We start from the raw sequence: 27,293 nt of genomic DNA, 5'->3' as shown, positions 1-27,293 counted from the left end.
ACTGAAATGAAACGGCCCAGATGAACTCTTTTGAATACTCAACATCTTTTGGAACCTGCACATTTGTTAACTGCCGAAAATAATTTTCTTTACAAAAGGAAGTTAAGGTCAGGAAACACACACACACAAGGCATGAAGCTGGTTACCATGATTTGGGAAGGGGTTTATCTGCTGCTTATGATGAATAGGATTAACAACTGGGACAGTGTTATCATGTTTGTTCACCGCTGCTGCCTCGCTCACTGTAACCAGGGCAGTGTCAACATGTCTGCCCCACACTGATTTGCCCCACACTGATTCTCTCCACCCGCCCCATTCCACTTCTATCCCAACTTTCACAGGCTATATATAGATCAAACACCAGCTTTATCTCCATGCTGAATGAGGAAGATGACAGAATCAACAGAGATTGAAACCGTGCACTAACAGACTAAACGAAGTGAGTGACATAGGTTCTGTGCTTCATTACATGGTATAACTTTACAGACAGACTGACTTACCTTTACTCCATCATCATTTGTTTCAAAAATGTAGCAGTTCGGTAAAGCTTTGTGCTGAGAGAGAGAATCAGGAGCTCGTGCCACAAACCCAATTAACCTCTTGTTATCTTGATGAGTAGCATACAGTGTCACATCACTAAGGGCAAACTGGAAAACATGTAACTATGAAATACCAATATTACACATCATCCTCACTACAGCTTTGTAATGTTACCTTTTTCCAACCCTGCGTATAGCTGTCATTTCTTATGCGAACATGCAATAGTTAAACCAGATTTATTTTGATAAACATGTCCACACAACAAAGTCCTGATGGTAGAAAACAGTGTTTCACATCAGAACAGAGGGGCTAGCGTGCAGGTGTATTCATTCAGAAGTGGGGGGCGGGATCCTTTATTTGAAGAATACATGAAGCAGTTCCATGTACAAAGATTAATGATTCAAAATCCATTTTGAAGCAAAGGTTAATGCAGGAATATTCAATAGCAGTTGAAGAAACAGTAGAGAGAACGCTTCTACAGAAAGTAAAACAGTAAAAGGATATTGTTACTCACACTTGCTTTTGTAATTTGCGTTTGTGGATCAACGAATCTGTAATCAAATATAATTATTTATCTACCATCAGTAAACTGTAGTTGACAGTTCCAGTCATTATCTCTATTGCTTTTAACCTTAATTTTGTACACGAATGTCTTGAGGATAAATTAAATACCCACCTTAAAAATGCATGTTCCCAATTCAAACTGTGCTTGCTGTACAATTAATATTCGATATGACTTAAAAAAGCAGATTTCACACTTGCTCATTCTATACATACATTCTTTTTAAAATGTTGTATTTGAAGAAAAATAAGTAAAAATCATATAAGAATGTTAAAACTGTATTACTATCTAGCATGTAGTACTTAATTGTTGTCCACAAGTGCCTTCCAGTAACACAGTCTGTATTTCTAATATCTTCATTAAAATTTTTATTTGAGGCCCTCAGCCTGCTCCAAGAGCTGGGTTGGATTTAATATTTTTTGCCAGGAGTAGGTCAGTATAGGCTGTGTCTCTGGGCCAGCTGAATAATATAATTGGGTTGGGGGTGTTGGAAAATCAGTTTGGGCGGTGTAATGGGGAAGTTGGGATAATGCAATGGGCTAGTATATTGGGAAGTGCTCGATATGTTTGCCTGGAATGGTAACTATCAATTGAAGGCCGATTCTACAATTTGAGCATGTGCAGAATGTATAATTTAAATGCTACTGATGCTTCTTAGGAAACTAGGCAAATGATCAAATGCATTATGTTCAGTACTTATTATATCTATTTGGTTGTATTGCAAAAAATTATTAATTCCCTGTAAACTTCAGAAATTACATTAAGCTGAGACACCCAGAACATTTTCCTTATTTTAATGAGCATATTTTAAAAGTTCCTTTAATTAGCATGAGCATTGTTGAAAAAGAACCTTTCAAATTACAGAATTTAAGGTTTAATTTAATCCTTGTCCTACTTACATATGCACAAGACAACAACAACTGCTATAGAGCCTATAACATAATAAAATGTCCCAAGGCATATGTACATCAGAGAAAAAAATATGACACTGAGCCACATGAGGAGATATTAGGTAAGATAACCAAAAAACTTGGTCAAAGAGTTAGGTTTAAAGGAGTGTCTTAAAGGAGGCAAGTGAGGTAGAGAGGCAGAAAGATTTAGGGAAGGAATTTAGAAGCTTTAGGGAGGAGACCACAAAAAGCACCATAGTGGATCAATTAATAATGGAGTGATTAAAATCGGGGTTACTCAACAAGCTAGAATTTTAAAAAGTGCAGATATCTTGGAAGGCTGAGAGGTTGGAGAGGAGTGATAGAATGGCACAGAAGGAGGCCATTCAGCCCACCGAGTCCATACTGGATCTCTGTAGACCTATCCAGTCAGTCGCATTCCCATGCTCTATCCCCATTGCCCTGCAAGTTTATTTCCCTCAAGTGCCCATCATCAGCAACTTTTGGAACTTTACTCTTATGCCAATATCCAAGATATATATCAAGAAAGTAGTGATCCTAGCACTAACCCTTGGGGAACATCACTGTCCACCATCCTCCAGTTTAAAAATTAACCATTTATCATGACTCACCATTTTGTGTCCTTGAGCCAAATTTTAATCCAAGCTGACACTGACCCTCCTATTCCATGAGCCTTAATTTTGTTAACTAGCCTGTTATATGGTACCTTGTCAAATGCTTTCTTAAAATTCACATAGACACCATCCGTTGCATTCCCTTCATCAACCATCTCTGTTACTTCATCAAAAATTTCAATGAAATTTATGCTCTCCATAAAGACTGATAACTTTTTAAAAAGAGATGAAATGAGGAGCCCAGCACATCAGCTGCATTTGCAACAATCTTCAGCCAGAAGTCCCAGGTGGATGCGACAGCCAGAGCTAAGTGATCACACAACCAACAGATCAGATCTAAGCTCTGCAGTCTTGAGTCCAACACCTCTTTGTCCTTTTGTCTGTGACATCTTTTGGTTATCTCCATCTGTCACTGGCTCTATTTGTCCTACCCCCCTCTTAAACCAGCTTATATTTCACCTCTCTTCTATTTTTACTTAGTTCTGTTGAAGGGTCATTCGGACTCAAAACATTTACTGTGTTCCTCTCTGCAGGTGCTGCCAGACTTGCTGAGTTTTTCCAGATATTTTTGTTTTTGTTTTGGATTTCCAGCATCCGCAGTTTTTTGCTTTTATCTTAGTGCAAAAAATGAGGCTGAAGCATTTGCAACAATTTTCAGCCTGGAGTGCGGGGTGGATGATCCATCTCGGCCTCCTCCGGAGGTCCAGAGCATCACAGATACCAGTCTTCAGCCATTTGATTCACTCCATGTGGTATCAAAAAACAGTTGAAGGCACTGGATAGTGCAAAGGCTATGGGCCCTGACAATATTCTGGCAATAGTACCAAAGACATGTGCTCCATGACTTGCCGCACCCCTAGCCAAGCTGTTCTAGTACAGCTACAACACTAGCATCTACCCAGCTATGTGGAAAATCGCCCAGGTATGTCCTATACACAAAAAGCAGGGCAAATCCAACCCGGCCAATTACGGCCCCATCAGTCTCCTCTCGATCACCAGTAAAGTGATGAAAACAATCATCAACAGTGCTATCAACCGGCACTTGCTTAGCAATAACCTGCTCACTGGCGCTCAGTTTGGATTCCGCCAGGGTCACTCAGCTTCTGACCTCATTACAGCCTTAACTCAAACATGGACAAAAGAGCTGAACTCCCGAGGTGAGGTGAGAGTGACTGGCCTTGACATCAAGACAACATTTGACCGGGTGTGGCATCAAGGAGCCCTAGCAAAACTGGAGTCAATGGGTATCAGGGGGAAAACTCTCCACTGGTTGGAGTCATACTTAGTCATACAAAAGAAGATGGCTGTGGTTGTTGGAGGTCAATCATCTCAGTTCCAGGACATCACTGCAGGAGTTCCTCAGGGCAGTGTCCTAGGCCCAACCATCTTCAGTTGCTTCATCAATGACCTCCCTTCCATCATAAGGTTAGAAGTGGGAATGTTCGCTGATGTCAATTGTGTTCAGGAAAGTTTTCTAAATCAATATATAGAGCTACCAACGAGAGAGGATGCAATACTTGATCTCCTATTAGGGAACCAGACAGGTCAGGTGACAGAAGTATGTGTAGGCGAACATTTTGGGTCCAGTGACCACAATGTCATTAGTTTTAAGCTAATTATGGATAAGGATAGGTCTGGTCCTCGAGTTGAGATTCTAAATTGGAGAAAGGCCAATTTTGTGGAAATGAGAAAGGATCTAGGAAGAGTGGATTGGCATAAGTTGTTTTCTGGCAAGGATGAGTTCAGTAAGTGGAAGGCATTCAAAGGCGAAATTTTGAGAGTGCAGAGTTTGCATGTTCCTGTCAGGATTAAAGGCAAAGTTAACAGGCATAGGGAACCTTGGTTTTCAAGGGATATTGGCGATCTGGTTAAGAAGAAGAGAGAGGTGTATAGCAGGTATAGGCAACAAGAAACAAATGAGGTACTTGTAGAGTATAGAAAATGTAAGAAAATACTAAAAAAGGAAATCAGGAAGGCAAAAAGACATGAGGTTGCTTTGGCAGATAATGTGAAGGTAAACCCGAAGGGTTTCTACAAGTATATTAAGAGTAAAAGGATAGTAAGGGACACAATTGGTCCCCTTGAAGATCAGAGTGGTCGTCTGTGTGTGGAGCCTCACGAGATGGGGGAGATCTTAAACAGTTTTTTTTGCATCAGTATTTACTCAGGAAACTGGCATACTGTATAAGGAAGGAAGGGAAACAAGCAGTAGTTTCATGGAACATATAGAGATTAAAGAGGAGGAGGTGCTTGCTGCCTTACAGCGAATAAAGGTAGATAAATCCCCCGGGCCTGACATGATACTCCCTCGGACCTTGAGGGAGACTAGTGTAGAAACTGCAGGGGCCCTGGCAGAAATATTTAAAATGTCCTTAGCCACGGGTGAGGTGCCGGAGGATTGGAGGGTAGCTCATGTTGTTCCGTTGTTTAAAAAAGGCTCCAAAAGTAAACCAGGTAATTACAGGCCAGTGAGCCTGACGTCATTAGTAGGTAAATTATTGGAAAGTGTTCTGAGAGATCGGATATATAATTATTTGGACAGCCAAGGGCTGATTAAGGATAGTCAGCATGGCTTTGTGCGTGGTAGGTCGTGTTTAACGAACCTTGTAGAGTTTTTCGAGGAGGTTACCAAGAAAGTAGATGAAGAAAAGGCTGTGGATGTTGTCTACATGGACTTTAGTAAGGCCTTTGACAAGGTCCCACATGGGAGGTTAGTTCAGAAGGATCAGACACTTGGTATCCATGGAGAGGTTGTAAACTGGATTCGAAATTGGTTGTGTGGGAGAAGACAGAGAGTGGTAGTGGATGATTGCTTCTCAGACTGGAGGTCTGTGACTAGTGGTGTGCCTCCGGGATCTGTGCTGGGACCATTGTTGTTTGTTGTCTATATCAATGATTTGGATGTGGTGAATTGGATCAGCAAGTTTGCTGATGACACTAAGATTGGAGGCGTTGTGGACAGCGAGGAAGGCTTTCAAAGCTTGCAGAGAGATCTGGACCAACTGGAAAAATGGGCCAGAAAATGGCAGATGGAATTTAATGCGGAAAAGTGTGAGGTGTTACATTTTGGAAGGTCAAACCAAGGTAGGACATACACAGTAAATGGTAGGGCACTGAGGAGTGCAGAGGAACAAAGGGATCTGGGAGCTCAGATATATAATTCTCTGAAAGTGGCGTCACAGGTAGACAAGGTTGTAAAGAAAGCTTTTGGCATACTGGCCTTCATAAATCAAAGTATTGAGTATAGGAGTTGGGATGTTATGGTGAGGTTGTATAAGACATTGGTGAGGCCAACTTTGGAGTATTGTGTGCAATTCTGGTCACCTAACTACAGGAAGGATATCAGTAAGATTGAGAGAGTGCAGAGAAGATTTACTAGGATGTTGCCGGGTCTTAAGGAGTTGAGTTACAGGGAAAGATTAAACAGGTTAGGACTTTATTCCTTGGAGCGTAGAAGAATGAGGGGAGATATGATAGAAGTTTACAAAATTATGAGGGGTATAGACAGAGTAAATGCGAGTAGGCTCTTTCCACTTAGGTTAGGAGAAATAAACACAAGAGGACATGGCTTTAGGGTGAAAGGGGAAAGGTTTAGGGGGAACATTAGGGGGAGCTTCTTCACTCAGAGAGGGGTGAGAGTGTGGAACGAGCTACCATCTGACGTGGTAAATGCGGGCTCACTCTTAAGTTTTAAGAATAAATTAGATAGATACATGGATGGGAGAGGTCTGGGGGAGGGTTATGGACTAGGTGCAGGTCAATGGGACTAGCGGAATAATATTACAGCACAGACTAGAAGGGCCGAATGGCCTGTTTTCTGTGCTGTAGTGTTCTATGGTTCTATGTTCAGCACCATTCATGACTCCATAGTTATCGAAGCAATCCATGTCAAAATGCAGCAAGACCTGGTCAATATTCAGGCTTGGGCTGACAAGTGGCAAGTAACATTCGTACCACAGAAGTGCCAGGCAGTGACCATCTCCAACAAGAGAGAATCTAACCATCACCCCTTGACATTCGATGGCATTATCATTGCTGAATCCCCCACTATCAACATCTTGAGGGTTACCATTGACCAGAAACTGAACTGGACTAGCCATATAAATACTGCGGCTACAAGAACGGGTCAGAGGCTAGGAATCCTGCGTCGAGTAACTCACTTCCTGACTCCCCAAAGCCTGTCCACCATCTACAAGGCACAAGTCAGGAGTGTGATGGAATACTCTCCACTTGCCTTGGTGAGTGCAGCTTCAAAGCACTCAAGAAGCTTGACGCCATCCAGGAAAAAGCAGTCCACTTGATTGGCAGCACATCCACAAACATTCACTCCCTCCACCACCAACACACAGTGGCAGCAGTGTGTACCATCTACATGATGCACTGCAGGAACTCATCAAGGCTCCTGAGACAGCACCTTCCAAACCCACGACCACAACCATCTAGAAGAACACGGACAGCAGACACATGGGAACGCCACCACCTGGAAGTTCCCTTCCAAGCTATTCACTATCCTGACTTGGAAATATATCTCCGTTCCTTCAATGTCGCTGGGTAAAAATCCTGGAACTCCCTCCCTTACAGCACTGTGGGTGTACCCAAACCACATGGACTGCAGCAGTTCAAGAAAGTAGTTCACCGGCACCTTCTCAAGGGCAATTAGGGATGGGCAATAAATGTTAGCCTAGCCAGCGATGTCCACGTCCCATGAATGAATTTTAAAAATTTCCCAGCAACCAATGGAAAGAGCCGAGGGCAAGATTTCCCGTTTTAAGACTTTTACTGTAACAAAGCAAAATTACCATAGATAAAACATTAATTAACAGGCAACTAATACATCGAACTAAAGGTACTTTCGCAATAACTAACTGTTACGATCAGGTGACGAGGGGCTGAATGGCTCCCTTCTTTTACCTCATTTAACTGCAAAGGGTATTTTTCTGAAAAAGATATATTCACCAATTCGGTGAATAGTTAACTGATTACCCGTTGTGATCAAAAAGAAACAGGCAGGTTTTCTTGCGTTTTAACAAAGAGGTTAATTTTATTATACTTAAACTGATCTAAGTAAGTGAAATATAAACTTTTGCACACACACGTACATATAGATCACAGAGTGGGAAGGACAAATTAGTCAATTTGAGCTGAGAACCAGAAGAAGTTTACAGTCTATGGGGGTTGGTGACTCGGCTGACTTTAAGCTGAATTTGGCGGTCTTGCGACTTTCCGTCGGTGGACCTGTGTTTCTGATTTAAGGATGTGGATGGCTAATTGGCTGTTCTCCTGGAGACAGTCGTGTGGGGTTGGTTTCCTTCAAGAGGTCTCTGTCTGCAGCATGGCTGTCATCCCTGGGTCGTCACAGTCAGCAAACTGTGTTCAAAGCTACAATGTGGGTCGCAGAGAGGAGGAGGAAAGAGGGATCCCACTTGGATCTTCTCTTGTCAGCATCTCAGCTGTTTGTCCTCTTATGGCATAGAAAGTAAATCACAACTCAGATTCAAAGATGGGTCATGATTGATGTAACTTGTAACTTAATCAGCTCATGTCTGGGAATCCTCTCTCTCTCAGCCAGTGTTCCATTGTTCAATTGATTGGGTTTAACACATTCCCATTGTAACTTGATAAGCTCATGTCTGGGAACCCCCTGTTGAATACCTCAGGTACTGATGACTTGCTAACAGGGACAGGATATAGGGCTCACTCATATTCTCCTGAGATCATTGTCCTTGATAGGTCTTTGCAGATGACCTGTTTCCATCTCAGTGGATTGCAAAGTGGAGACAGCAGTGCAAATCGGGTAGCCATCTTCGTTGCATGCTCAAGTCATACTTTTTAGTCTGTGTTTTAAAAAGTCTGTTTTTAAAAGTTCCATTCGGTTTTCCAGCCAGTGGATTAAAAATCATTATTTGGCATAAAGCAGGTTTGTGTGACATTAACACACCTGAAGCATGTCTTACAAAACACTTTTACACAATACAAATACCCAAAGGACAGGACCATGTGCGGGAATATATGTAGCTTCTAGTGTACGTGACTGAGCCACACTGCGAGTCTGACTAATAATCTTAAATTGGTTGTCAGTGTAATTCTTAGCACAAATCAGGATTGTTTAGTAAGTGCTGTCCAGTCATGGAATCACATCTAATGTTGGACACTATGTTTTGAGTTTTGCAAGCATGAGCTGGTTGGGTACAGTCAGTACTTTGCCTGTTGCGAACAACCGAAGGGACATGCTGTATGATATGATTTGCCAGACTTTGGGACATACATCCTACATACCTGCATACCTACACACCACAGTGACACTGAAATCCATATACATTGCTCATTTGTGTGTTAGGCAGAACTTCTTTTTGGCTTGATGGCAGAATCCTGTTAGTGGAGAACACCACTCCTGTTGCTACTGCATAGTGACAGTGTGAAACAGCTAGCTTCACCTGTTGCTCAAATTTTTGAGACACTCTACCCTTCCAGGGTAATCTGACTGGGTGCTTTTTAAAGACCGAAAATGACAGCCTTAGACCTATTCATGAGTTTGTGTGATATACAGCGAGCAATATCTGATCAAGGTAGCCATTATCTCACAGAATGGCTTTGATGCACTCCATTTCAGCTACAAGTTTACACAGAGGGCGGTAGTGAGAAGTGACTGAAGCATTCTGGGAGAAGTCAATTCAGACACCGCAACTCAAAAGGGGATTGAGGAGGACCCACTGTCAAAGAACGGAATAGTCCCAAACATTATTGCTGTAGTGTTTCCATCCCTCCCTCCTTCTCAAACCAAAAAAAGAGAGAGAGGGAGAGGCAGTACCTTCAGGAGTGCACCAGATCTGAAAGTGGATTTTAAAAAAGCAGCTGATTGGTGAGTAAATCCTGGTGAGATTTTTTTTTCAATCTATTAAAGTTGCTTAATACTGAGGTAGGAGCTAAGAAAAAAACTATAGAGTAGTACTGTACAAGTATAATTAGTCAAAAAACAGGGTTCCTAGCTAACATAAATAAGGCCCCGAGCTAGTGTATTTTTTAAGGGAGTAACGAGCTTAATCGAGAGAGACGTCATGGCAGGAGAACTCAGACCCGTCTAGCTAACCAGATTTTGGAGCTGGAGCTGCGGGTGGACTCAGTGTGGAGCATCCGTGCTGCTAAGCAAGTCGTCAATAGCATGTTTAGCGAGGTGGTCACAACGCAGGTGAAGATTACACAGGCAGAAAGGGAATGGGTGACCATCAGGAACAGTAAAAGACTCAGGAAGGTAGTGCAGGAGTCCCCCGTGGTCATACCCCTCTCTAACAGATATACCGCTTTGGATACTGTTGGGGGGCATGGCCTCTCAGGGGAAAGCAGCAACAACCAAGTTCACAGCACTGTGGGTGGCTCTGCTGCTCAGAGGGGCGGGAGGAAAACAAGTGGCAGGGCTATAGTGATAGGGGATTCAATAGTTATGGGCACAGACAGACTCTTCAGTGGCCACAAACGTGAATCAAGGATGGTATGTTGCCTCCCTGGTGCCACAGTCCAGGATGTCACGGAGCGGCTGCAGGACATTCTAGGGAGGGAAGGTAAACAGCCAGTGGTCTTGGTACACATTGGTACCAACGACATAGGTAAACTAAGGGATGAGGACCTGCAAGCTCAAAACAGGAAGTTAGGAGATAAATTAAAATGCAGGACCTCAAATGTAGTCATCTCAGAATTACTCCCAGTTCCACATGCTGACAAGAGCAGGATTAAGAGGATAGGCCAAATGAACACGTGGCTGGAGAGATGGTGTAGCCGGGAGGGATTCAGATTCTTGAGGCACTGGGACCGGTTCTGGGGAAGGTGGGGCCTGTACAAACCGGACGGGCTGCACCCAGGCAGAGCTGGGACCAGTGTCCTTGCGGGGGCTTTTGCTAATTCTGTTGGGGAGTATTTAAACTAGTGTGGCAGGGGGATGGGATCCCAGGAGTAGGATCAGATAGGTCAGATTTGGATCAGAAAAATGGAGGTAGAACATTAGCTAGGGGCGCTGTGATAGACATGGAGTTACAGGAGAAGCAAAGTTTACAAAGTGCCGAGCAAGGGAAATTGATGGGGTTAATCTGCTTATACTTCAATGTAAGGAGTATTACAAACAAGGTAGATGAATTAAGGGCACAGGTAGACACATGGCAGCAGGATGTCATTGCTATAACGGAGACCTGGCTAAAGGAGGGACAAAACTGGCAGCTTAATATCCCTGGTTATAGAGTCTTCAGACACGATAGAGTAGGAGATAAAAAAGGAGGGGTGGGGGGGGGGTAGCACTAATGGTTAAAGAATCAATTCCAATTGTGAGAAGGGATGATATACTAAATGGGTTAACAAACGAGGATTTATGGATTGAGCTTAGAAATAAAAAAGGGGCAGTCACACTACTGGGAGTATACTACAGATCCCCAAATAGTGAAAGGGAGATAGAAGAACAAATATGTAGGCAAATTTCTGCTTGTAAGAACAAGAGGGCAATAATAGTAGGAGACTTCAACTATCCTAATATCAACTGGGATTCAAACAATATAAGGGGTACTGAGGGAGAAAAATTCATGCAGTGTATCCAGGAAAATCTTATCAACCGATTAGTGACAAACCCAATGAGAGGAGATGCAATTCTAGACCTAGTCTTGGGGAACGAAGAAGGGCAAGTGGGTGAAGTGACAGTTGGCGACCATATCGGGGACAGTGATCACAATTCAGTTAGATTTAGCATTACCATGGAAAAGGACAGAGATAAGGCAGGAGTAAAAGTCTTGAACTGGGGGAAGGCAAATTTTGCATTTTGAGAAGGGACTTGGCTGAGGTGGACTGGACAGCACTGCTGGAGGATAAAACAGTGGAAAACCAGTGGGAAGCACTAAAAAGCGAGGTCCTAATTGTACAAAGTAGACATGTCTCCTACAAAAATAAGAGTGGTACTGCCAAATCTAGACCTCCCTGGTTGTCACAGGGGAAGATCAAACAGAAAAAGAAAGCGTACAATAAGCACAAAGAACTAAGCACTGCAGATAGCCTAGACGAATATAGGAAGTGCAGGGACGAAGTAAGAAAGGAAATAAGGAAATTAAAGACAGGGCATGAAAAAAGATTAGCAAGTAAAGTTAAAGATAACCCAAAGATGTTTTACCAATACATTAATGCTAAAAGGTTAGTTATGGAAAAAGTGGGACCTATCAGAGATGAAGATGGAAACTTGTGTGTAGATGCAGAGGCTGTGGGAAGGGTTTTGAATGAATATTTTGTCTCCGTGTTTACAAAGGAAAGGGAGGATGTAGATATGGTAGTCCAGGAGGAACACTGCGAGATTTTGGACGGGATAGTAATAAAGAGAGAGGAAGTACTCGAAGGGTTGAAATCCATGAAAGTTGATAAGTCACCAGGGCCAGATGGATTGTTTCTGAGGTTGCTGAAGGAAGTCAGGGAGGAGATAGCAGATGTTCTGAGGATGATTTTCCAATCTTCACTAGATACAGGGGAGGTACCGGAGGACTGGGGAAATGCAAACGTAGTTCCATTGTTTAAAAAGGGATCAAAGGAAATGCCAAACAATTATAGGCCAGTTAGTCTTACAACGGTGGTGAGCAAATTAGTAGAATCATTCCTGAGAGATAGGATTAACTATCATGTGGAAAGGCATGGACTAGTCAGGGATGGTCAGCATGGAAGGTCTTGCCTCACAAATTTGATTGAATTCTTTGAGGAAGTGACAAGAAGGGTTGATAAAGGTAGTGCAGTGGATGTTGTGTACATGGATTTTAGCAAGGCACTTGACAAGGTCCCACATGGCAGATTGGTCAGGGAAGTAAAAGCCCATGAGATTCAGGGTAATGTGACAAACTGGATAATAGATTGGCTTTGTAACAGGAAACAAAGGGTAATGGTTAATGGCTGCCCTTGCAAATGGAAAGTTGTTTCAAGTGGTATTCTACAGGGCTCGGTGTTGGGACCCTTGCTGTTTGTGTTATATATAAAAGATTTGGACGCGAACGTGGGGGGCACGATTGGGAAATTTGCAGATGACACAAAGATTGGCCGAGTAGTGGATAGCCATAATCTCCAAAACGATATAGATGGGTTGGTGGAGTGGGCGGTAAAGTGGCAGATGGATTTTAACATAGAGAAGTGTGAGGTCATACATTTGGGAAGGTCAAACAGTTGCAGGGATTACACAATAAATGGGAATATACTAAGAGGGGTAGATGAAGTGAGAGATCTTGGCACACAAGTACAAAGGTCCCTGAAGGCAGCAGTTCAAGTAGACAAGGTTGTAAAGAAGACATATGGAATGCTCTCCTTCATTGGCAGAGGTGTAGAATATAAAAGCAAGGATATAATGTTGGAATTGTATAAAACACTGGTGAGGCCACAACTGGAGTATTCTGTGCAGTTCTGGTCACCACATTACAGGAAGGACATAATAGCTCTGAAGAGAGTGCAGAGGAAGTTTACAAGAATGTTGCCAGGGTTAGAAAAGTGTAGCCACGAGGGGAGATTAGATAGGTTGGAGTTATTTTCCTTAGAACAAAGGCGGCTGAAAGGTGACTTGATTGAGGGTGTACAAAATTATGAGGGGAATAGATAGAGTGGACAGGATAAAATTGTTTCCCTTGGTGGAGAATTCTAGAACCAGGGGACATAGATTCAAGATAAGTGGCAGAAGGTGGAGGGGGGACATGAGGAAGAACTTTTTTACGCAGAGGGTAGTGGGTGTCTGGAATTCGCTGCCCAAGTTGGTGGTAGAGGCAGAAACTCTAAACTCTTTTAAAAAGTACCTGGATCTACACCTTAAGTGCTGTAAACTGCAGGGCTATGGGCCAGGTGCAGGAAGGTGGGATTAGAAAGGGCACCTGGGTGTCCTCGGGCTGGCATGGACAAGATAGGCCGAATGGCTTCCTTCTGTGCTGTAACTTTTCTATGGTTCTATGTGAGCAAATGTTTTAGACCTTATTTACGAGGTTGCTGATAAGGCCGGTCTTATAGCATGTGGAGCTGTAGGAATTCCAATGCTGATATTAACCAATGAAGATAGGCTTCCAGTAGAGAGTAGAAGAGAACCCATGGGTAGGTGAGTTGAGAGTGACTGCTTTTGACATCACTTTGACCAAATGTGGCAACAAGGAGCAGTAGCAAAACTGGAGTCTATGGGAATCAGGGAGAAAACTCTCCGCTGGTTGGAGTCATACCTAGCACAAAAAAAGATGGCTGTGGTTGTTGGAGATCAATCATCTCAGCTCCAGGACATCACTGCAGGAGTTCCTCAGGGTAGTGTCCTAGGCCCAACCATCTTCAGCTGTTTCATCAATGACCTTCCCTCCATTATGAGGTCAGAACTGGAGGTGATAGTTGATGGTTGCACAATGTTCAGCACCATTTGCAATTCCTCAGATACAGTCCGCGTCCACATCCAACAAGACCTGGACAACTTGGGCAGGTACCTGGCAAGTAACATTCGCACCACATAAGTGCCAGGCAATGACCATCTCCAACAAGAGAGAATTTAAGCAGCTCCTGAAAACATTGCCCTAAGGATGAGAATATGTTCTAGTTCTGGCACAAAGGATATATGGTCACTAAGTGCATAGCAAAAGTAGTGCAGACGTTCAATAGTGAAGCTGAGGTAGTGTCCTTGCTTTGGGTTCAAATCCTGGCAGGTCTTGTTGGCCACAGGAGGAATGTTCATGACGGGGTCCAACTGGCTGACAATCAGCCCGGGAATCCTTTCACCACTTGCCCACTATCCCCCAAAGGGGAAAAAAAGACTGAAGATATGCTTAACAAAATGGTGAAGCTGATTTCTCTCAGCAAGTGTTTTGCCAGTAAACAGAATTATCAGATTACGAGTGCATAGAAATAGACAGAGAGTTAGTCAAAAAAACCACAATCTCTAGTATCAGCTGTGGCTCAGTCAGTAGAACTCTCATCCCCGAGTCAGTAACTTTAGGACTCAGGTCCTATTCCAGAGGCTTGGACACAAAGATCAAGTAACACACACATACACAGATTATTAGACACAGAAAAAGGCCATTTGGCCCAACCGGGCCAACCTGGTGTTTATGCTCCACTCGAGTCTCCTCCCATCTTTCCTAATCTAAATCTATCATCGTAACCCTCTATTCCCTTCTCTCACAGAGACTTGTCTAGTTTACCCTTAAATACATTCTATACTATTCACTTCAACCACTCCCTGTGATAGCAAGTTCCACATTCTCACCACTCCCTGGGTAAAGAAGTTTCTTCTAAATTCCCTATTGGATTTCTTAGTCATGTATTGATGGTCTCTAGTTATGCCCTTCCTCACAAGAGGAAGCATTCTCTCTAGTATCCACTCGGTCAAAACCTTTCAGAATTTTAAAACCCTCTAATAGATCACCCATCAACCTTCTTTTTTCAAGAGAAAGGAGATCCATTTCAGTCAATGCTTTGCGGCATTGAGGGAATGCTTTAAGTGGGGAATGCTGTTTTTCAGATGAGACTTTAAACTGGCCCTCTCAGGCAGTATTTCGAAGAGTAGGGGTGTTATCCCCTGTGTCCTGGCCAATGTTTATTGCTCAAATCACCATCACAAAAACAGATTATCCGGTCATTATCACATTGCTGTTGGTGGGAGTTTGATTTGTGCTGAGTTACCTACATTACAACAGTATTTAGAGTTCAGAAGTACTTAATTGGCCGTGAAGCTGTTTGGGACAGCCTGAGATTGTAAAAGGCACTATATAAATGCAAGTCTTTTTTTTGCCCCCTTGGCATTCAACAGCATTACCATGACTGAATCCCACACCATCAATATCAAGGGGATCACCACTGAGCAGAAACTGAACTGGACTAGCCATATAAATATTGTGGCTACAAGAGCAGGTCAGAGCCTAGGAACCCTGTGAAGAGTAGCTCACCTCCTGATTTCTCAAAGCCTGTCCACCATCTACAAGGCACAAGTCAGGAGTGTGATGGAATAGTTCCCACTTGCCTGGATGAACTCAAGAAGCTTGACACCATTCAGGACAAAGCAGCCCACTTGATTGCACCCCATCCACCACCTTCAACATCCACTCCCTCCACCACTGACACATGCCAGGGCTTCTCCTGAGCCCTCTCCACTTAAGGTCTGCCAAATGCACCTTTTTCTGCCTGGAGCCTGTATTTTTACTCCTCTTTCTTCTTAACTGGGACCTCTCCCTGACCCCTCTCCCTGTCTCCTGTCTGGGACTCTCAAATATTGCTTCCTGCTCCCAGTCACAAGGCTGGGGATTTCGCACCGTTTCTGGTTTTGTCTCCTTTTACGCAGGCGCACTGCTATCAGGATGGGCTGCCGGATTGTGCACATGCCACCCGCTCCTGTTGAGGCCCTGAGTTACCAGCCCCCGTTCTATGAGAAGGTAAATTGGATCTCATCACAGTGAGTCAGTCTTCATTTTCTTGTTTCTTTCACAATTGTACAATGTTGAGAAACATATACAGTAAACATTAAAAGTCTTAATACTAAACGTGAAAGCATGTTTCATTGTAACTACCCTAGATCTCAGTGTATAATTCGATCTCTGAAGCCTTGAAAAATCCCTCCAACAATGGGGGTTGACTTATATGTTGCTATTTACGATACCTTTATCTTTAAAAGCAAAGCCAAACCTAGTGTTTTACTGAACTTTGCACATATTGCATAGTCTGATAGAAAATATGCAAACTAAAATTCTAAAACAAGCCTTGGATTGAGAGAAAAATGAAGTCTGTAATTAGAAGTTTTATAACAGAAGCAGTTGAACTCCTATTTACCTCAGTTCCCGGGAGCTGACAACCATCTGAAACTCTGTCATACGGAAGACATTATGGATTGCTCGTGCAGCCAAAACCTGTCTCATCGTCTCATAGATTAACTCATCATTCTGGTCGGTTATCGCTTCTATGGAACCTAAAAACCTGACTGTAAACACTTGGTGCAAAAGCAAATCTGTAAAAAAAAAAGTTGAATCTTAAATATGTTAGAATGTTGGTGCTATAAAGCTTAATTACAATCTAATTCCACAATATCTGTGCATCCTTGCATCTAGAGGGAAATCTAAATCAGTGGCTTCAAAGTTATGACTGTAATTATATTGTGAAATAACACACAGCAAAACCTTAGAAAGAATGTTTTACCATTTTGAGTACAGGTCCCTCAGAGAATGTCCTTCAATGATCTATTCCTATGATTCGCTGTCCCAGAAGACCGCAAAACAGTGTCACTGCGCTTGTTGGTTCAGTCAGTAAAGTAGCAGAATAGCCTACCAAATCCAACCTGCAGACTCTCCAATTGCAACCAGCAGATCTTCCAACCAGAAAAATTTTCATCTAATTCTAGGTGAGGCACCTCCTAGTTTACCCTTGGGTACTACGTTTCTTTTACTTCATTCATGCGATATGGGCATCACTGGTTAGGCCAGCATTTATTGGCCATCTTTAGTTGCCCTTGAGAAGGTGGTGGTGAGCTGCCTTCTTGAACCGCTGAAGTCCATGTGGTGTAGGTACACCCACAGTGCTGTTAGGGAGGGAGTTCCAGGATTTTGACCCAGTGACAGTGAAGGAACGACGATGTATTTCCAAGTCAGGATGGCGTATGGCTTGGAGGGGAACTCCCAGGTTGCGCTGTTCCCATCTATCTGCTGCCCTTGTCCTTCTAGATCGTAGCAATTGTGGGTTTGGAAGGTGCTGTCTAAGGAGCCTTGGTGAGTTCCTGCAGTGCATTTTGTAGATGGTACACACTGCTGCCACTGTGTATCGGTGGTGGAGGGAGTGAATGTTTGTAGATGGGATGCCAATCAAGCAGGCTGCTTTGTCCTGGACAGTGCCGAGCTTCTTGAGTGTTGTTGGAGCTGCACTCATCCAGACAAGTGGAGAGTATCCTATCACACTCCTGACTTGTGTGTTGTAGATGGTGGACAGGCTTTGGGGAGTCAGGAGGTGAGTTACTCATCGCATGATTCCTAGCCTCTGGCCCACTCTTATAGTCACAGTATTTATATGGCTGGTCCAGTTCAGTTTCTGGTCAATGGTAACCCCCAGGATGTTGATAGTGGGGATTCAGCGATGGTAATGTCATTTAATGTCAAGGAGCGATGGTTAGATTCTCTCTTGTTGGAGATGATGCTGAACATTGTAAAATCATCAGCAAATATCCCCACTTCTGACCTTATGTTGGAAGGAAGTTCAATGATGAAGCAGCTGAAGATGGTTAGGTCTAGGACACTACACAACTGAGATGACTGCCCTCCAACAGCCACAACCATCTTCCTTTGTGCTAGGTATGACTCCAGCCAGCAGAGAGTTTCCCCCCTGATTCCCATTGACTCCAGTTTTGCCAAGGCTCCCTGATGCCACACTCAGTCAAATGCTGCCTTGATGTCAAGAGCAGTCACTCTCACCTCACCATAAACAGTATAGAAACAGGCCATTCAGCCCAACCAGTCCATGCTGGTGATTATGCTCCACTCGAGCCTACATCTTTCCTCATCTAAATCTATTATAACCATCTTTGTAACCAGCCCATCTCACATTCTTTGGTAGCTTCTCCCTAAATGCATCTATTCTATTAGCTTCAAACATTCCCTGCTGGCAGTCAGGAGAATAAAATGGCAGGATAGCTATTTCTTTTCTCAAGTAGAGGACTTGCAGATTACCAGTGGATAGGAAAATATCAGACATAGAAAAGCCTTGAAAAAGGGATGTGGGTTCCTGAGAGAAGAGGACTCAGGCATATCAAGTTTTGTTAAAAGTATATAGGTGCAGATAAGGGTTAATTAATGGGATACGGGGCCATGTCAGGATCAGTTAAAGGGATATAGGGCCAATCAAGGTTAGTCAAAGGGATACAGGGCTGGAATCAGGGTTAGCTAAAGGGATAAAGGGTTATATCAGTGCTTTATAAAGGGATGTAGGGCCATATCAGTGTTAGTTATAGGAGCATAGAACCATATTTGGCCATGTTAAAGGGACCAGGCTATTTCAGTCTTAGTTTAAAAAAAAAGAGAAACTTGCAGTCGCTTAGTCATACACAACCTGAATTTTGCTGAAAAGAGAGACACGTTGCTGAAGCTTTGCGTCCTGCACTCACCAGGACAAATGCAAGAATGCCAAATTTCAAATCATCACAACAATTTATGCTACAGGAGAAAAGGGTGCTGATTGGTTGGCAAGTCGATACTGATTGGCCAAGGCATTGCCATGGAGAAAGCAATGGGCAACTACAGGCCCCCCAAGCTCCCAAGTAATACAAAAAAGGGGTAAGGCTTGAACATGTTCATTTTGTTTCCAAAGGATGGGTCCCTGTATAATCAACCTTGTAATGTGGCTCATTTACGCTTGCTAGAAGTGACATGCTTTCATACGCAAGGACCCCTTGAATCACCAAGGCTCCTACAGCAGTACCTTCCAAACAAGAGATCTTTGCCACCTAGAAGAGCAAGGGCAGCAGATACATGGGAACACCACCACCTGCAAGTTCCCTCCAAGCTACACACCATATATATATATGGAAATATATTGCCGTTCCTTCACTGTCGCTGGGTCAAAATCTTGGAACACCCTCCCTAACAGCACTGTGGGTGTACCTACACCACATGGACTGAAGCGTTTAAAGAATGTGGCTCACTACCATCTTCTCAAGGGTAATTACGGATCGGCTACAAATACTGGCTTAGCCAGCAATTCCCACATCATGTGAAAGAATAAAAATTAATTGAACTATGGGAAAAATCCCAAATTGCTTTTTGTGCTCTGCAATAGTCCTCCTGTATTAAAAGGTGAAGGAGTGGAGAGTGAGAAAGTGAAGTGCAAATACTAACAGTGGGTTTGGATGTGACACTTGCACAGAAAAAGACCCTCTGAAGGGAGATCTTGCAGCAGTAGTTCCGACAGATACAAAAGTGACTAGATTAGACAATGAAATAAGGGCCACAGAACAGTTTGGAACAGATGTAGAAGCAGAAGTCCTCATGATCAGGAAGTTTTGGTAGCTGCCAATAAATTTGGGGATAAACTAATAGAGGCCAGGAAAGGGGAATTAGATAGTTGGAGGGAACTTGGAGACTATTCTGAGATACCAGGTATGGGGCAACCAGCTTTGTCACAAAGGTGGATTTGTACTGAGAAAGTCCTTGCAGATGGGACTGATGAGGCTAAAGAAGCTGGTAGCTTGGGGTTTTGAAGAGTGAAACAGATGTTACAGTGGATTTGCCCACAGCTGGAAAAGTAATCTATAAAATGTTTTTGGCTCTTCTGACCACATATTCACTGGGGGGGGAGGGGGATGTGGGGGAGGAGGGGTGGCAGGTGGGGTGTTCAATCAATCGATGTAAAAGGCCCATTTCTGCAGGACGACACTTCTCAGAGAGATGTGTTTCTGAAACCTCCCAAAGACACAGCAGATGCTGAAGGAAAATTAGGAAAATAAACAAATTTATCCACAGCCTGAATGATGCTCCCAGGGTAGGTATTTTTCAATGGGATCTGTTTTGCTGAAAATAGCCTGTGTTTAACTAGAAGCAGATCCAATAATCTTTATTGGTATAATAAAGGAAAACTTTCAGGCATCTTCATGATGCATGTTCATGATTTCTTATAGGGCAGCACTGCATAATGTTAGAAAGGGGCTACTAAAGATTAAAGTAGAATTCAAAATTGGGAGTCAGGCTTGTGGGTATTTAAATTTATTGGTTTAGATATTAAGTAGAGTAGGTCTGGAATTACTTTAAATCAGCAATCCTATTTAGCACATTACTCCCATCCTGGTTAATTGTGCTAGGTCCTCACATAAGGGTGATGTTAGATCTCAAGAAGAGACAGAGCAATTGCGAAGCTTGACTGGTCAGTTGAACTGATTGTGCACTCAGACTAGGCAAGATGCTAGTTTTGATGTATTGAAATTAAAGTACTGTGCTGAAACACTAAAATAGCCGAGGTTTAAATGCAATTAGAACATTAAAAAAAGGTCTGGAGAAATGCTGAAATACTTAAGAAATACTTAAGTTCCCATACTTAGGTGACCCAAAGAACATAAAGCTAGCCATTTTTAGCAATGCTTCACATGCTAACCTCCTGATGGATATTACAGTGTGGTTGTTTCAGTATTTCTTATGGGTGAAAATGTGAAATGCTGTCCTTTAGGTTCAGATGCGAAGAAAATAAAACAGGTTATTACAACTACTTTAGCTGCTGAAACACTGGCTCTTCTGGATGCAGTGGATATGGGATTCTGTTGGTCAAATATTTTAAATGAGATTCTGTACAAGGAGCATACTGAAGATAGTATAACAACTGAACGTTACGTAAATAATCGGTCGTTATAGGATAATGTACATTCTAGAAAATTGTGAAGAAGAAAAGGCTATTGATCAACATAAAATGAAAACAGAAAATGCTCAGCAAGTCAGGCAGCAACTGTGGAGAGAGAAACAGAGTTGATGTGGACCTGAAACGCTAATGGTTTATCTCTCCACAGAGTTGCCTGACCTGCTGAGTTTTTTAGCATTTTATCTTTATTTCAGATTTCCTGCGTCTGCAGTTTTTTTTTTGTATTACGGACCGACCTTGCCAGCTGGAAACAAATGTTGGAGAGAAGGGAATTAATTAATTAATTAATCTAAAATTAATTGGCTGGATACAAGTCATCAACTATTTTACAAAAGAAATGCTTATACAAAGAAATTGTTAAGGGTCTTAAGAGGAGAGGTGTCTCGCAATATAACGCTTTGAACAGAATATGGACATTTTGATTTAATTTCTTTGAAATTCTGGTTGCACATATTAACTCTGATTTTCATTGAAAGAAAGAGAAGGGAATCTACTAATTGCATATTAATTGTGTTTATTTGTATGCAGGTGGTGGGCATTGACTGAGCATTCATTCGAGACCCTACAAATAAGAACGGGCTCAAACTATGGTTATTGAGTTCAGAGGTGTAAGCTTGTAATGTGCAACTCTGTAAATAAATATAAACATAAATGTGTGTAAAGATGGGCTCCAGTTCTATCCTTCACCGACTGGCTTTCTGGAAAAGAACACATCTGATTGAAAGAGCAATGTCTGGAGTTTACAGAAACTGTTTGACGTGCAGCGGCATACTCTAAACTCAAAAATTCAATGTTTAACTGTCACATGAAACGGACAAACAGAAACATTTATGGCATAGAAGGAGGCCAATTAGCCCATCATGTCCATGCTGGCCAAAAAGGAGTTATCCACCTTCCGGCACTTGGTTTATAGCCCTGTAGGTTACTGCACCTAAAGCACATATCCAAGTGTTTTTTTTAAACACGGTGAAGGTTTCTGCTTATTGAATTCCCGGTCCCACCACCCTTCGGGTAAAAAAAAATGACTCCTCAATTCCCTTCTAATCCTTCTACCAATTACACTGAATCCATTCCCCAGTTTTTTTTTACTCCTCTGTTAACAGAATAGCTGGTTCCTACCCATTCTATCTGGGTGCATCGTAATTTTATACACCTCAAATAAATCTCTCCTCAGCCTACTCTGTTCCAAAGTAAACCACCCCAGCTTATCCAATCATTCTTCATAGCTAAAATTTTCCATTCCTAGCAACATCTTCTTAAATCTCCTCTGCACTTTCCCTTGCTGTAATGTGATGACCAAAACCATATGTGGCATGCTTCCTAAAGTCTAACTAATGATCTATGCAGTTCTAGCATAACCTTATTGTCCTATGTCTATGCTTCAGCTAATAAAGGAAAGTGTCCCGTGTGGCTTATCTACCTGTCCTACTATTTTCAGGACTATGGACATGCACTCCAAGGTCTCTTTGTTCCTTTACATTTCTCAGATTCCTACTATTTGTGGTGTATTCCACTGCCTTGTTCATCCTCCCCTAATGCATTACCTCATACCTCTCCAGATTGAAGTCCATTTGCCACTTTTCTGCCCACCTAACCTGCAGTTCCTGCAGTTTACAGCTTTCTTCCTCAATATCAACCACATGGTCAATTTTCCTATCACTTGCAAACTTCTTAAATGTGACCCCCTAGATTTAAGTGTATGTCATTGACATATACCACGATCGGCAAGGGAATTAGTATTGAGCCCTCCAGAATCCCACAAAAACACCCATCGACCATTACCATATGCTTCCTGTCACTGAGTCAATATTGAATCCATCTAGCCACTTTCCCTTGGATCTCAGGACTTTTAATTTTCTGATCAGTTTGCCATATCATGGGCAACTTATCAGAAAAAATTCTAAGTGGTAGATTCTCATTTAGTGAGGCCAGCATGGATAAAGGAAGATCTTACCTGAGTAACTTGATGGAATATTTTGAGTAGGTTAGTCCGCTAAGACCTTCGTTTAGCAAATCCATGTGCTAACCTCTCTAAATGAGAATCTACCACTCAGAATTTTTTCCAATAAATTACCCGCTACTGAGGTAACGATGACTGGTTCATAGTTACTCAGACTATCCCTTCCATCCTCTTTAAACAATAGTACAATGTTAGCAGTCCTCCAAGTTCTCTGGAACTATGCCTGTTGCAAGAGAGGATTGGAAAATGACAGTCAGAGCCTCCACTGTTCCCTCCCTGCTTCTCTTCGTAGCCTGGGATGCATTTCACCTGGGCCTGGGGGTTTCTCCACTTTCAAGGAGGCCAAACACCTAAATGTTTCCTCTCTCACTATGCTAATCCCATCTCAACTTGTCTTTTGTGAAAACAAATGCAAAGTATTCATTAAGGACATGTCTACATCTTGCACCACTACACCAACTTACCTTTTTGATTGCTAATTGGTCCTGCTCTTTCCTTCATTATCCTCCTGCTCTTTATATATTTTAAAAGACCTTTTGTAGAATTATTTTCTGATACAAACAAATAACAGTACCCTTTCATCTAAAAGGTTTCTTACCCTCTGAAGTGGCAGCTTTGTCATGGTCTGATTCTCCAAATGGGTTTGTGCGCCTGAAAGATATTTAACTAATTAAAGTACACAGATAACATTTCTCAAGATTCAGAAGCTGGCTTGAATTTATTTTTCTACTTTGAAAATTTTGAATACACAAACCTGCTGACAGACTTGTTCTGATCGGAGACTTCACTTGTTGTACACAGGTCAAACTGAATCGGAGTTCCAGGGATTACTAGTGGATCTACGGATTCTGGGGCATCCGGCAAACATTTCTCACTGCTCGCAGCTTCAGTACACTCACTCTCAGCTCTGTAATGCACACAAAACAACAACAAACAATCAGCAGAAAACAACACTTCACTTGGCACAGGAGATCACAATAATCTTTCCTGTCCCTGAAACTCAGGAGAACAATTGGCATTCTCAGGAATGTTCAGCAAAGGTTGTTAGGAGCAGCAGGTAGCATGTCACCAATGTTAGTGTTGGTGGGGAGAGAAGCTCCTGGTCATTCTGCAGTGGCAGTGGCTGGAAACATGAATTTTTAAGTACAAAAGTTACAATTTGGAATAACCAATGAATATTCGAATAAAATGCTACAGTTTGGGTCAGTCAATAGCAATATTATTTCAGACTCAGTGTGTCTGTTTGACTGGGTTTAACCTGCAGGAAGAGTTCAGCAAGTGGTGCCATAGCTCAATAGAGCTACATCGGACACAGCAAGCGCAGCAGTGATCTGTTCCTCTGAAGGGTCTTTCAAATGGGCTAAAAATTGATTCTATCCAGTAAGAACTATATGTATTTATACATTATATATATGCACGCCTGGTGGGGAGCCATGTTTGAAGGCGTCATGCAACAGGACTAATACACCATTGCCTCAATTCAACCCACCCACCCTATAAACACATGATTCTAGAATTATCGTAAATATAAGAATATACTTAATTTAAATAAATGTATGCAAGTTGGTGAGAAATTGATTTTTCATGACCTTAAATGTACTGAAGAGAATCTTTAATAACACTAGAGTGTACCAGGTATAACAATTTTTGATCATAAGGCAGCAGAAGTAAGGTGTAAGGTTCTCTGTTTACAACCAGGTGTGGCTCTTCTAATCTCTGCCATGCAAGTTGTTTCAGGGAAGTGGTTGCTAACGGCAATTTTAAAAACTCCTCACTGTAGTTTGTGGAACCTTGCTGTGCACAAAACATCTTTATCGCACAGAACTGCACCGGACAATTAATTCTATACCATAACATGGATGTGGAGTTTTGAATGAGCCAGAATGTATCTGTTTGTAGATGGTTGTTGTGCATCATCATTGTCAGTTACCTCTAAACTAATTCATTTCACTTCACTTCTTACCTCTGAGGACGAAAACTTTCATGTTTTTTCTGAAATGTGGACATAGGTGTCACTGCTTCCACTGCTGTCTGGTTCAGCCTGATTGCAATTGCCTAGCACAGAAGAGCAACAGTATGTTAATACATTAACTTTAAATACAGACATTTAAGGCAAAATACAGCAACATCAATACAACAATAACAGAGGTTACCTCAGGGTTGTCAGTGAGATAGATCTGCCTGGAAATATTATTAATGGTGCAAATCCACTAAGAAAGTAATAAACAGAAACAGAAAAATTATGACGATTTTTAATTAAATCAATGTAAAGCAAAAAAAATTCCAGAATATAATTTAACATGATACCTCTTCATACTCCTGTTTGCCTTCTGCTTGAAGGATAATGCTCCTAGAAAAAAAACATTAATATATGAAAAGCCGTGCTGCAGTTAAGCCTATTACTGAACAGTCCAAAGGTACACATCAAGGTCCCCATGAGCTTCATGTACACCTCTGCTTCTTTTTGGTTATAATAAAGCGGCGACTGTGTAAAGAGCAGGAACACAGAATGCAGCAGCATAAAGGGCAGGAACACAGAACAGGGCAGCATAAAGAGCGGAAACACAGAACGGGAGCAGCATAAAGGGTGGGAACACAGAACGGGAGCAGCGTAAAGAGCAGAAACACAGAACAGCAGCAGTGTAAAGGGCAGAAACACAGAACAGCAGCAGCATAAAGAGCGGAAACACAGAACAGCAGCAGTGTAAAGGGCGGGAAAATAGAACAGGGGGCAGTGTAAAGGGCGGGAACACAGAATGGGGGCAGCGTAAAGAGTGGGAACACAGAACTGGTGCAGTGCAAAGGGCAGGAACACAGAACGGCGGCAGCGTAAAGAGCGGGAACACAGAATGGGAGCAGCGTAAAGAGCGGGATCACAGAATGGGAGCAGCGTAAAGGGCGGGAATACAGAACGGGGCAGCGTAAAGAACAGGAACACAGAATGGGGCAGCGTAAAGAGTGGGAATACAGAACGGGGCAGAGTAAAGAGCAGGAACACAGAACGGAGCAGCGTAAAGAGCGGGAATACAGAACGGGGCAGCGTAAAGAACAGGGACACAGAACGGGGCAGCGTAAAGAGTAGGAATACAGAACAGGGGCAGCGTAAAGAGCGGGAACACAGAACAGGGGCAACGTAAAGAGCGGGAATTCACAAGGGTGTGAGAACCAAGAGGTAATACTTGAGAAGGATACCAAGATACAAAGAATACTAGAAGAGACAGCAGTACTAGAGTAGGAAACAGTGGGTTATTAGGTGGGCTCAGCATAAAAGGGAAATTAAAAAGTCTAAATTAGGGTTACAGTGATAAATAAGATTGGTGAGTTGTAGACGCAGATAGCCACGTGAAAAAATGATGTTGCGGTGATAACAGAGGCCTGGCTCAAAGAAGGGTAGGACTTGAGTGTTAAGTATCCCTGGATATAAAGTATTCAGGAAAGATAGGAAGGAAAGGAAAGGAACAGGAGTGGCAGTATTGTTTAATGAGAATATTGCAATGCTGGAGAAAGAAAGAACGTCCCAGAGAAGTCAGGGACAGAATCTATTTGGCTAGAGCGAAGGAGCAAAAAAGTTAAATCACATTGTTTGGTCTAGTCTATAGGTCACCAATTATTGGGAAAGATGTAGAGGAACAAATTTGCAAGAAAATTGTAGAGAAGTGCAATAATTGTAGAGTAGTTATCATGGGGCACTTTAATTATCCAAATAAAGATAGCAGTATTTCCAAGGGAAGAGAGGGGGAAGAATTCCCATAGTATGCTCAGGAAAATTTTCTACAGCAGTATGTTTTCAGTTCAATGAGAAATGAGGCACTGTTGGACCTGGTGCTTGAGAATGAGGTAGATCAAGTGTCAGTAGGAGAACATTTTAGGGGGCAGTGATCACTGTATCGTAAGGTTCAGGTTGGCTGTGGAAAAGGACAAGGAGTAATCCAGAGGAAGAATAACAACCAATGGGGGGAAGCTGACTTCAATGGATCTGGCCCAGATAAACTTGAATCAAAGATGAGTCAGCAAAAGTATGGGCTGCCTTTAAAGAAGAGATAGTTCAAGTACAGTCAAGGTATATTCCCATGTAGGGGAAGGATAGGGCAAACAAATCCAGCGCTCCCTGGATGATGAAGGAGATACAAATTAAGATAAAGCAGAAAAAGTGTGCTTATGATAAATGTTTAATAAGGTGGACAATACAATTGAGAATCAGGCCAAATACAGATGGTTCAGAAAATTGGAAAAGCAAATAAGAGCAGCAAAGAGAGTGGCAGCTAACATGAAAGAGAATCTAAAAGTTTTCTATCAGCGTATAAATAGTAGAAGTGTGTCAACAGGAGGAGTGGTGCCAATTAGGGATCAAAAAGGGGATTTGCACATGAAAGCAG

The 27,293-nt window shown here is 42.4% G+C and overlaps 1 protein-coding gene across 2 annotated transcripts in view; it reads right to left on the bottom strand.

Annotated features, from left to right (window-relative positions):
* appl2 (adaptor protein, phosphotyrosine interaction, PH domain and leucine zipper containing 2) overlaps window positions 1-27,293 on the bottom strand; it is a 128,131-nt gene that overhangs the window by 10,608 nt on the left and 90,230 nt on the right. For both annotated transcript variants that reach the window (XM_078553757.1, XM_078553759.1), the window contains 8 exons: window positions 25,225-25,267; window positions 25,071-25,127; window positions 24,881-24,972; window positions 23,672-23,824; window positions 23,516-23,568; window positions 16,407-16,581; window positions 1,055-1,091; window positions 501-647 (listed from right to left, as the gene is read on the bottom strand). In XM_078553757.1, coding sequence (XP_078409883.1) covers window positions 501-647; window positions 1,055-1,091; window positions 16,407-16,581; window positions 23,516-23,568; window positions 23,672-23,824; window positions 24,881-24,972; window positions 25,071-25,127; window positions 25,225-25,267 — 757 coding nt within the window. The remainder of the gene's footprint in view (window positions 1-500; window positions 648-1,054; window positions 1,092-16,406; window positions 16,582-23,515; window positions 23,569-23,671; window positions 23,825-24,880; window positions 24,973-25,070; window positions 25,128-25,224; window positions 25,268-27,293) is intronic.

The sequence above is a fragment of the Cetorhinus maximus genome, chromosome 12 (assembly GCF_964194155.1).
Source record: "Cetorhinus maximus chromosome 12, sCetMax3.hap1.1, whole genome shotgun sequence".
Classification (NCBI taxonomy): domain Eukaryota; kingdom Metazoa; phylum Chordata; class Chondrichthyes; order Lamniformes; family Cetorhinidae; genus Cetorhinus; species Cetorhinus maximus.
The sequence above is the reverse complement of the archived record's forward strand: the minus strand, read 5'-3'. Positions and strand labels throughout refer to the sequence as shown.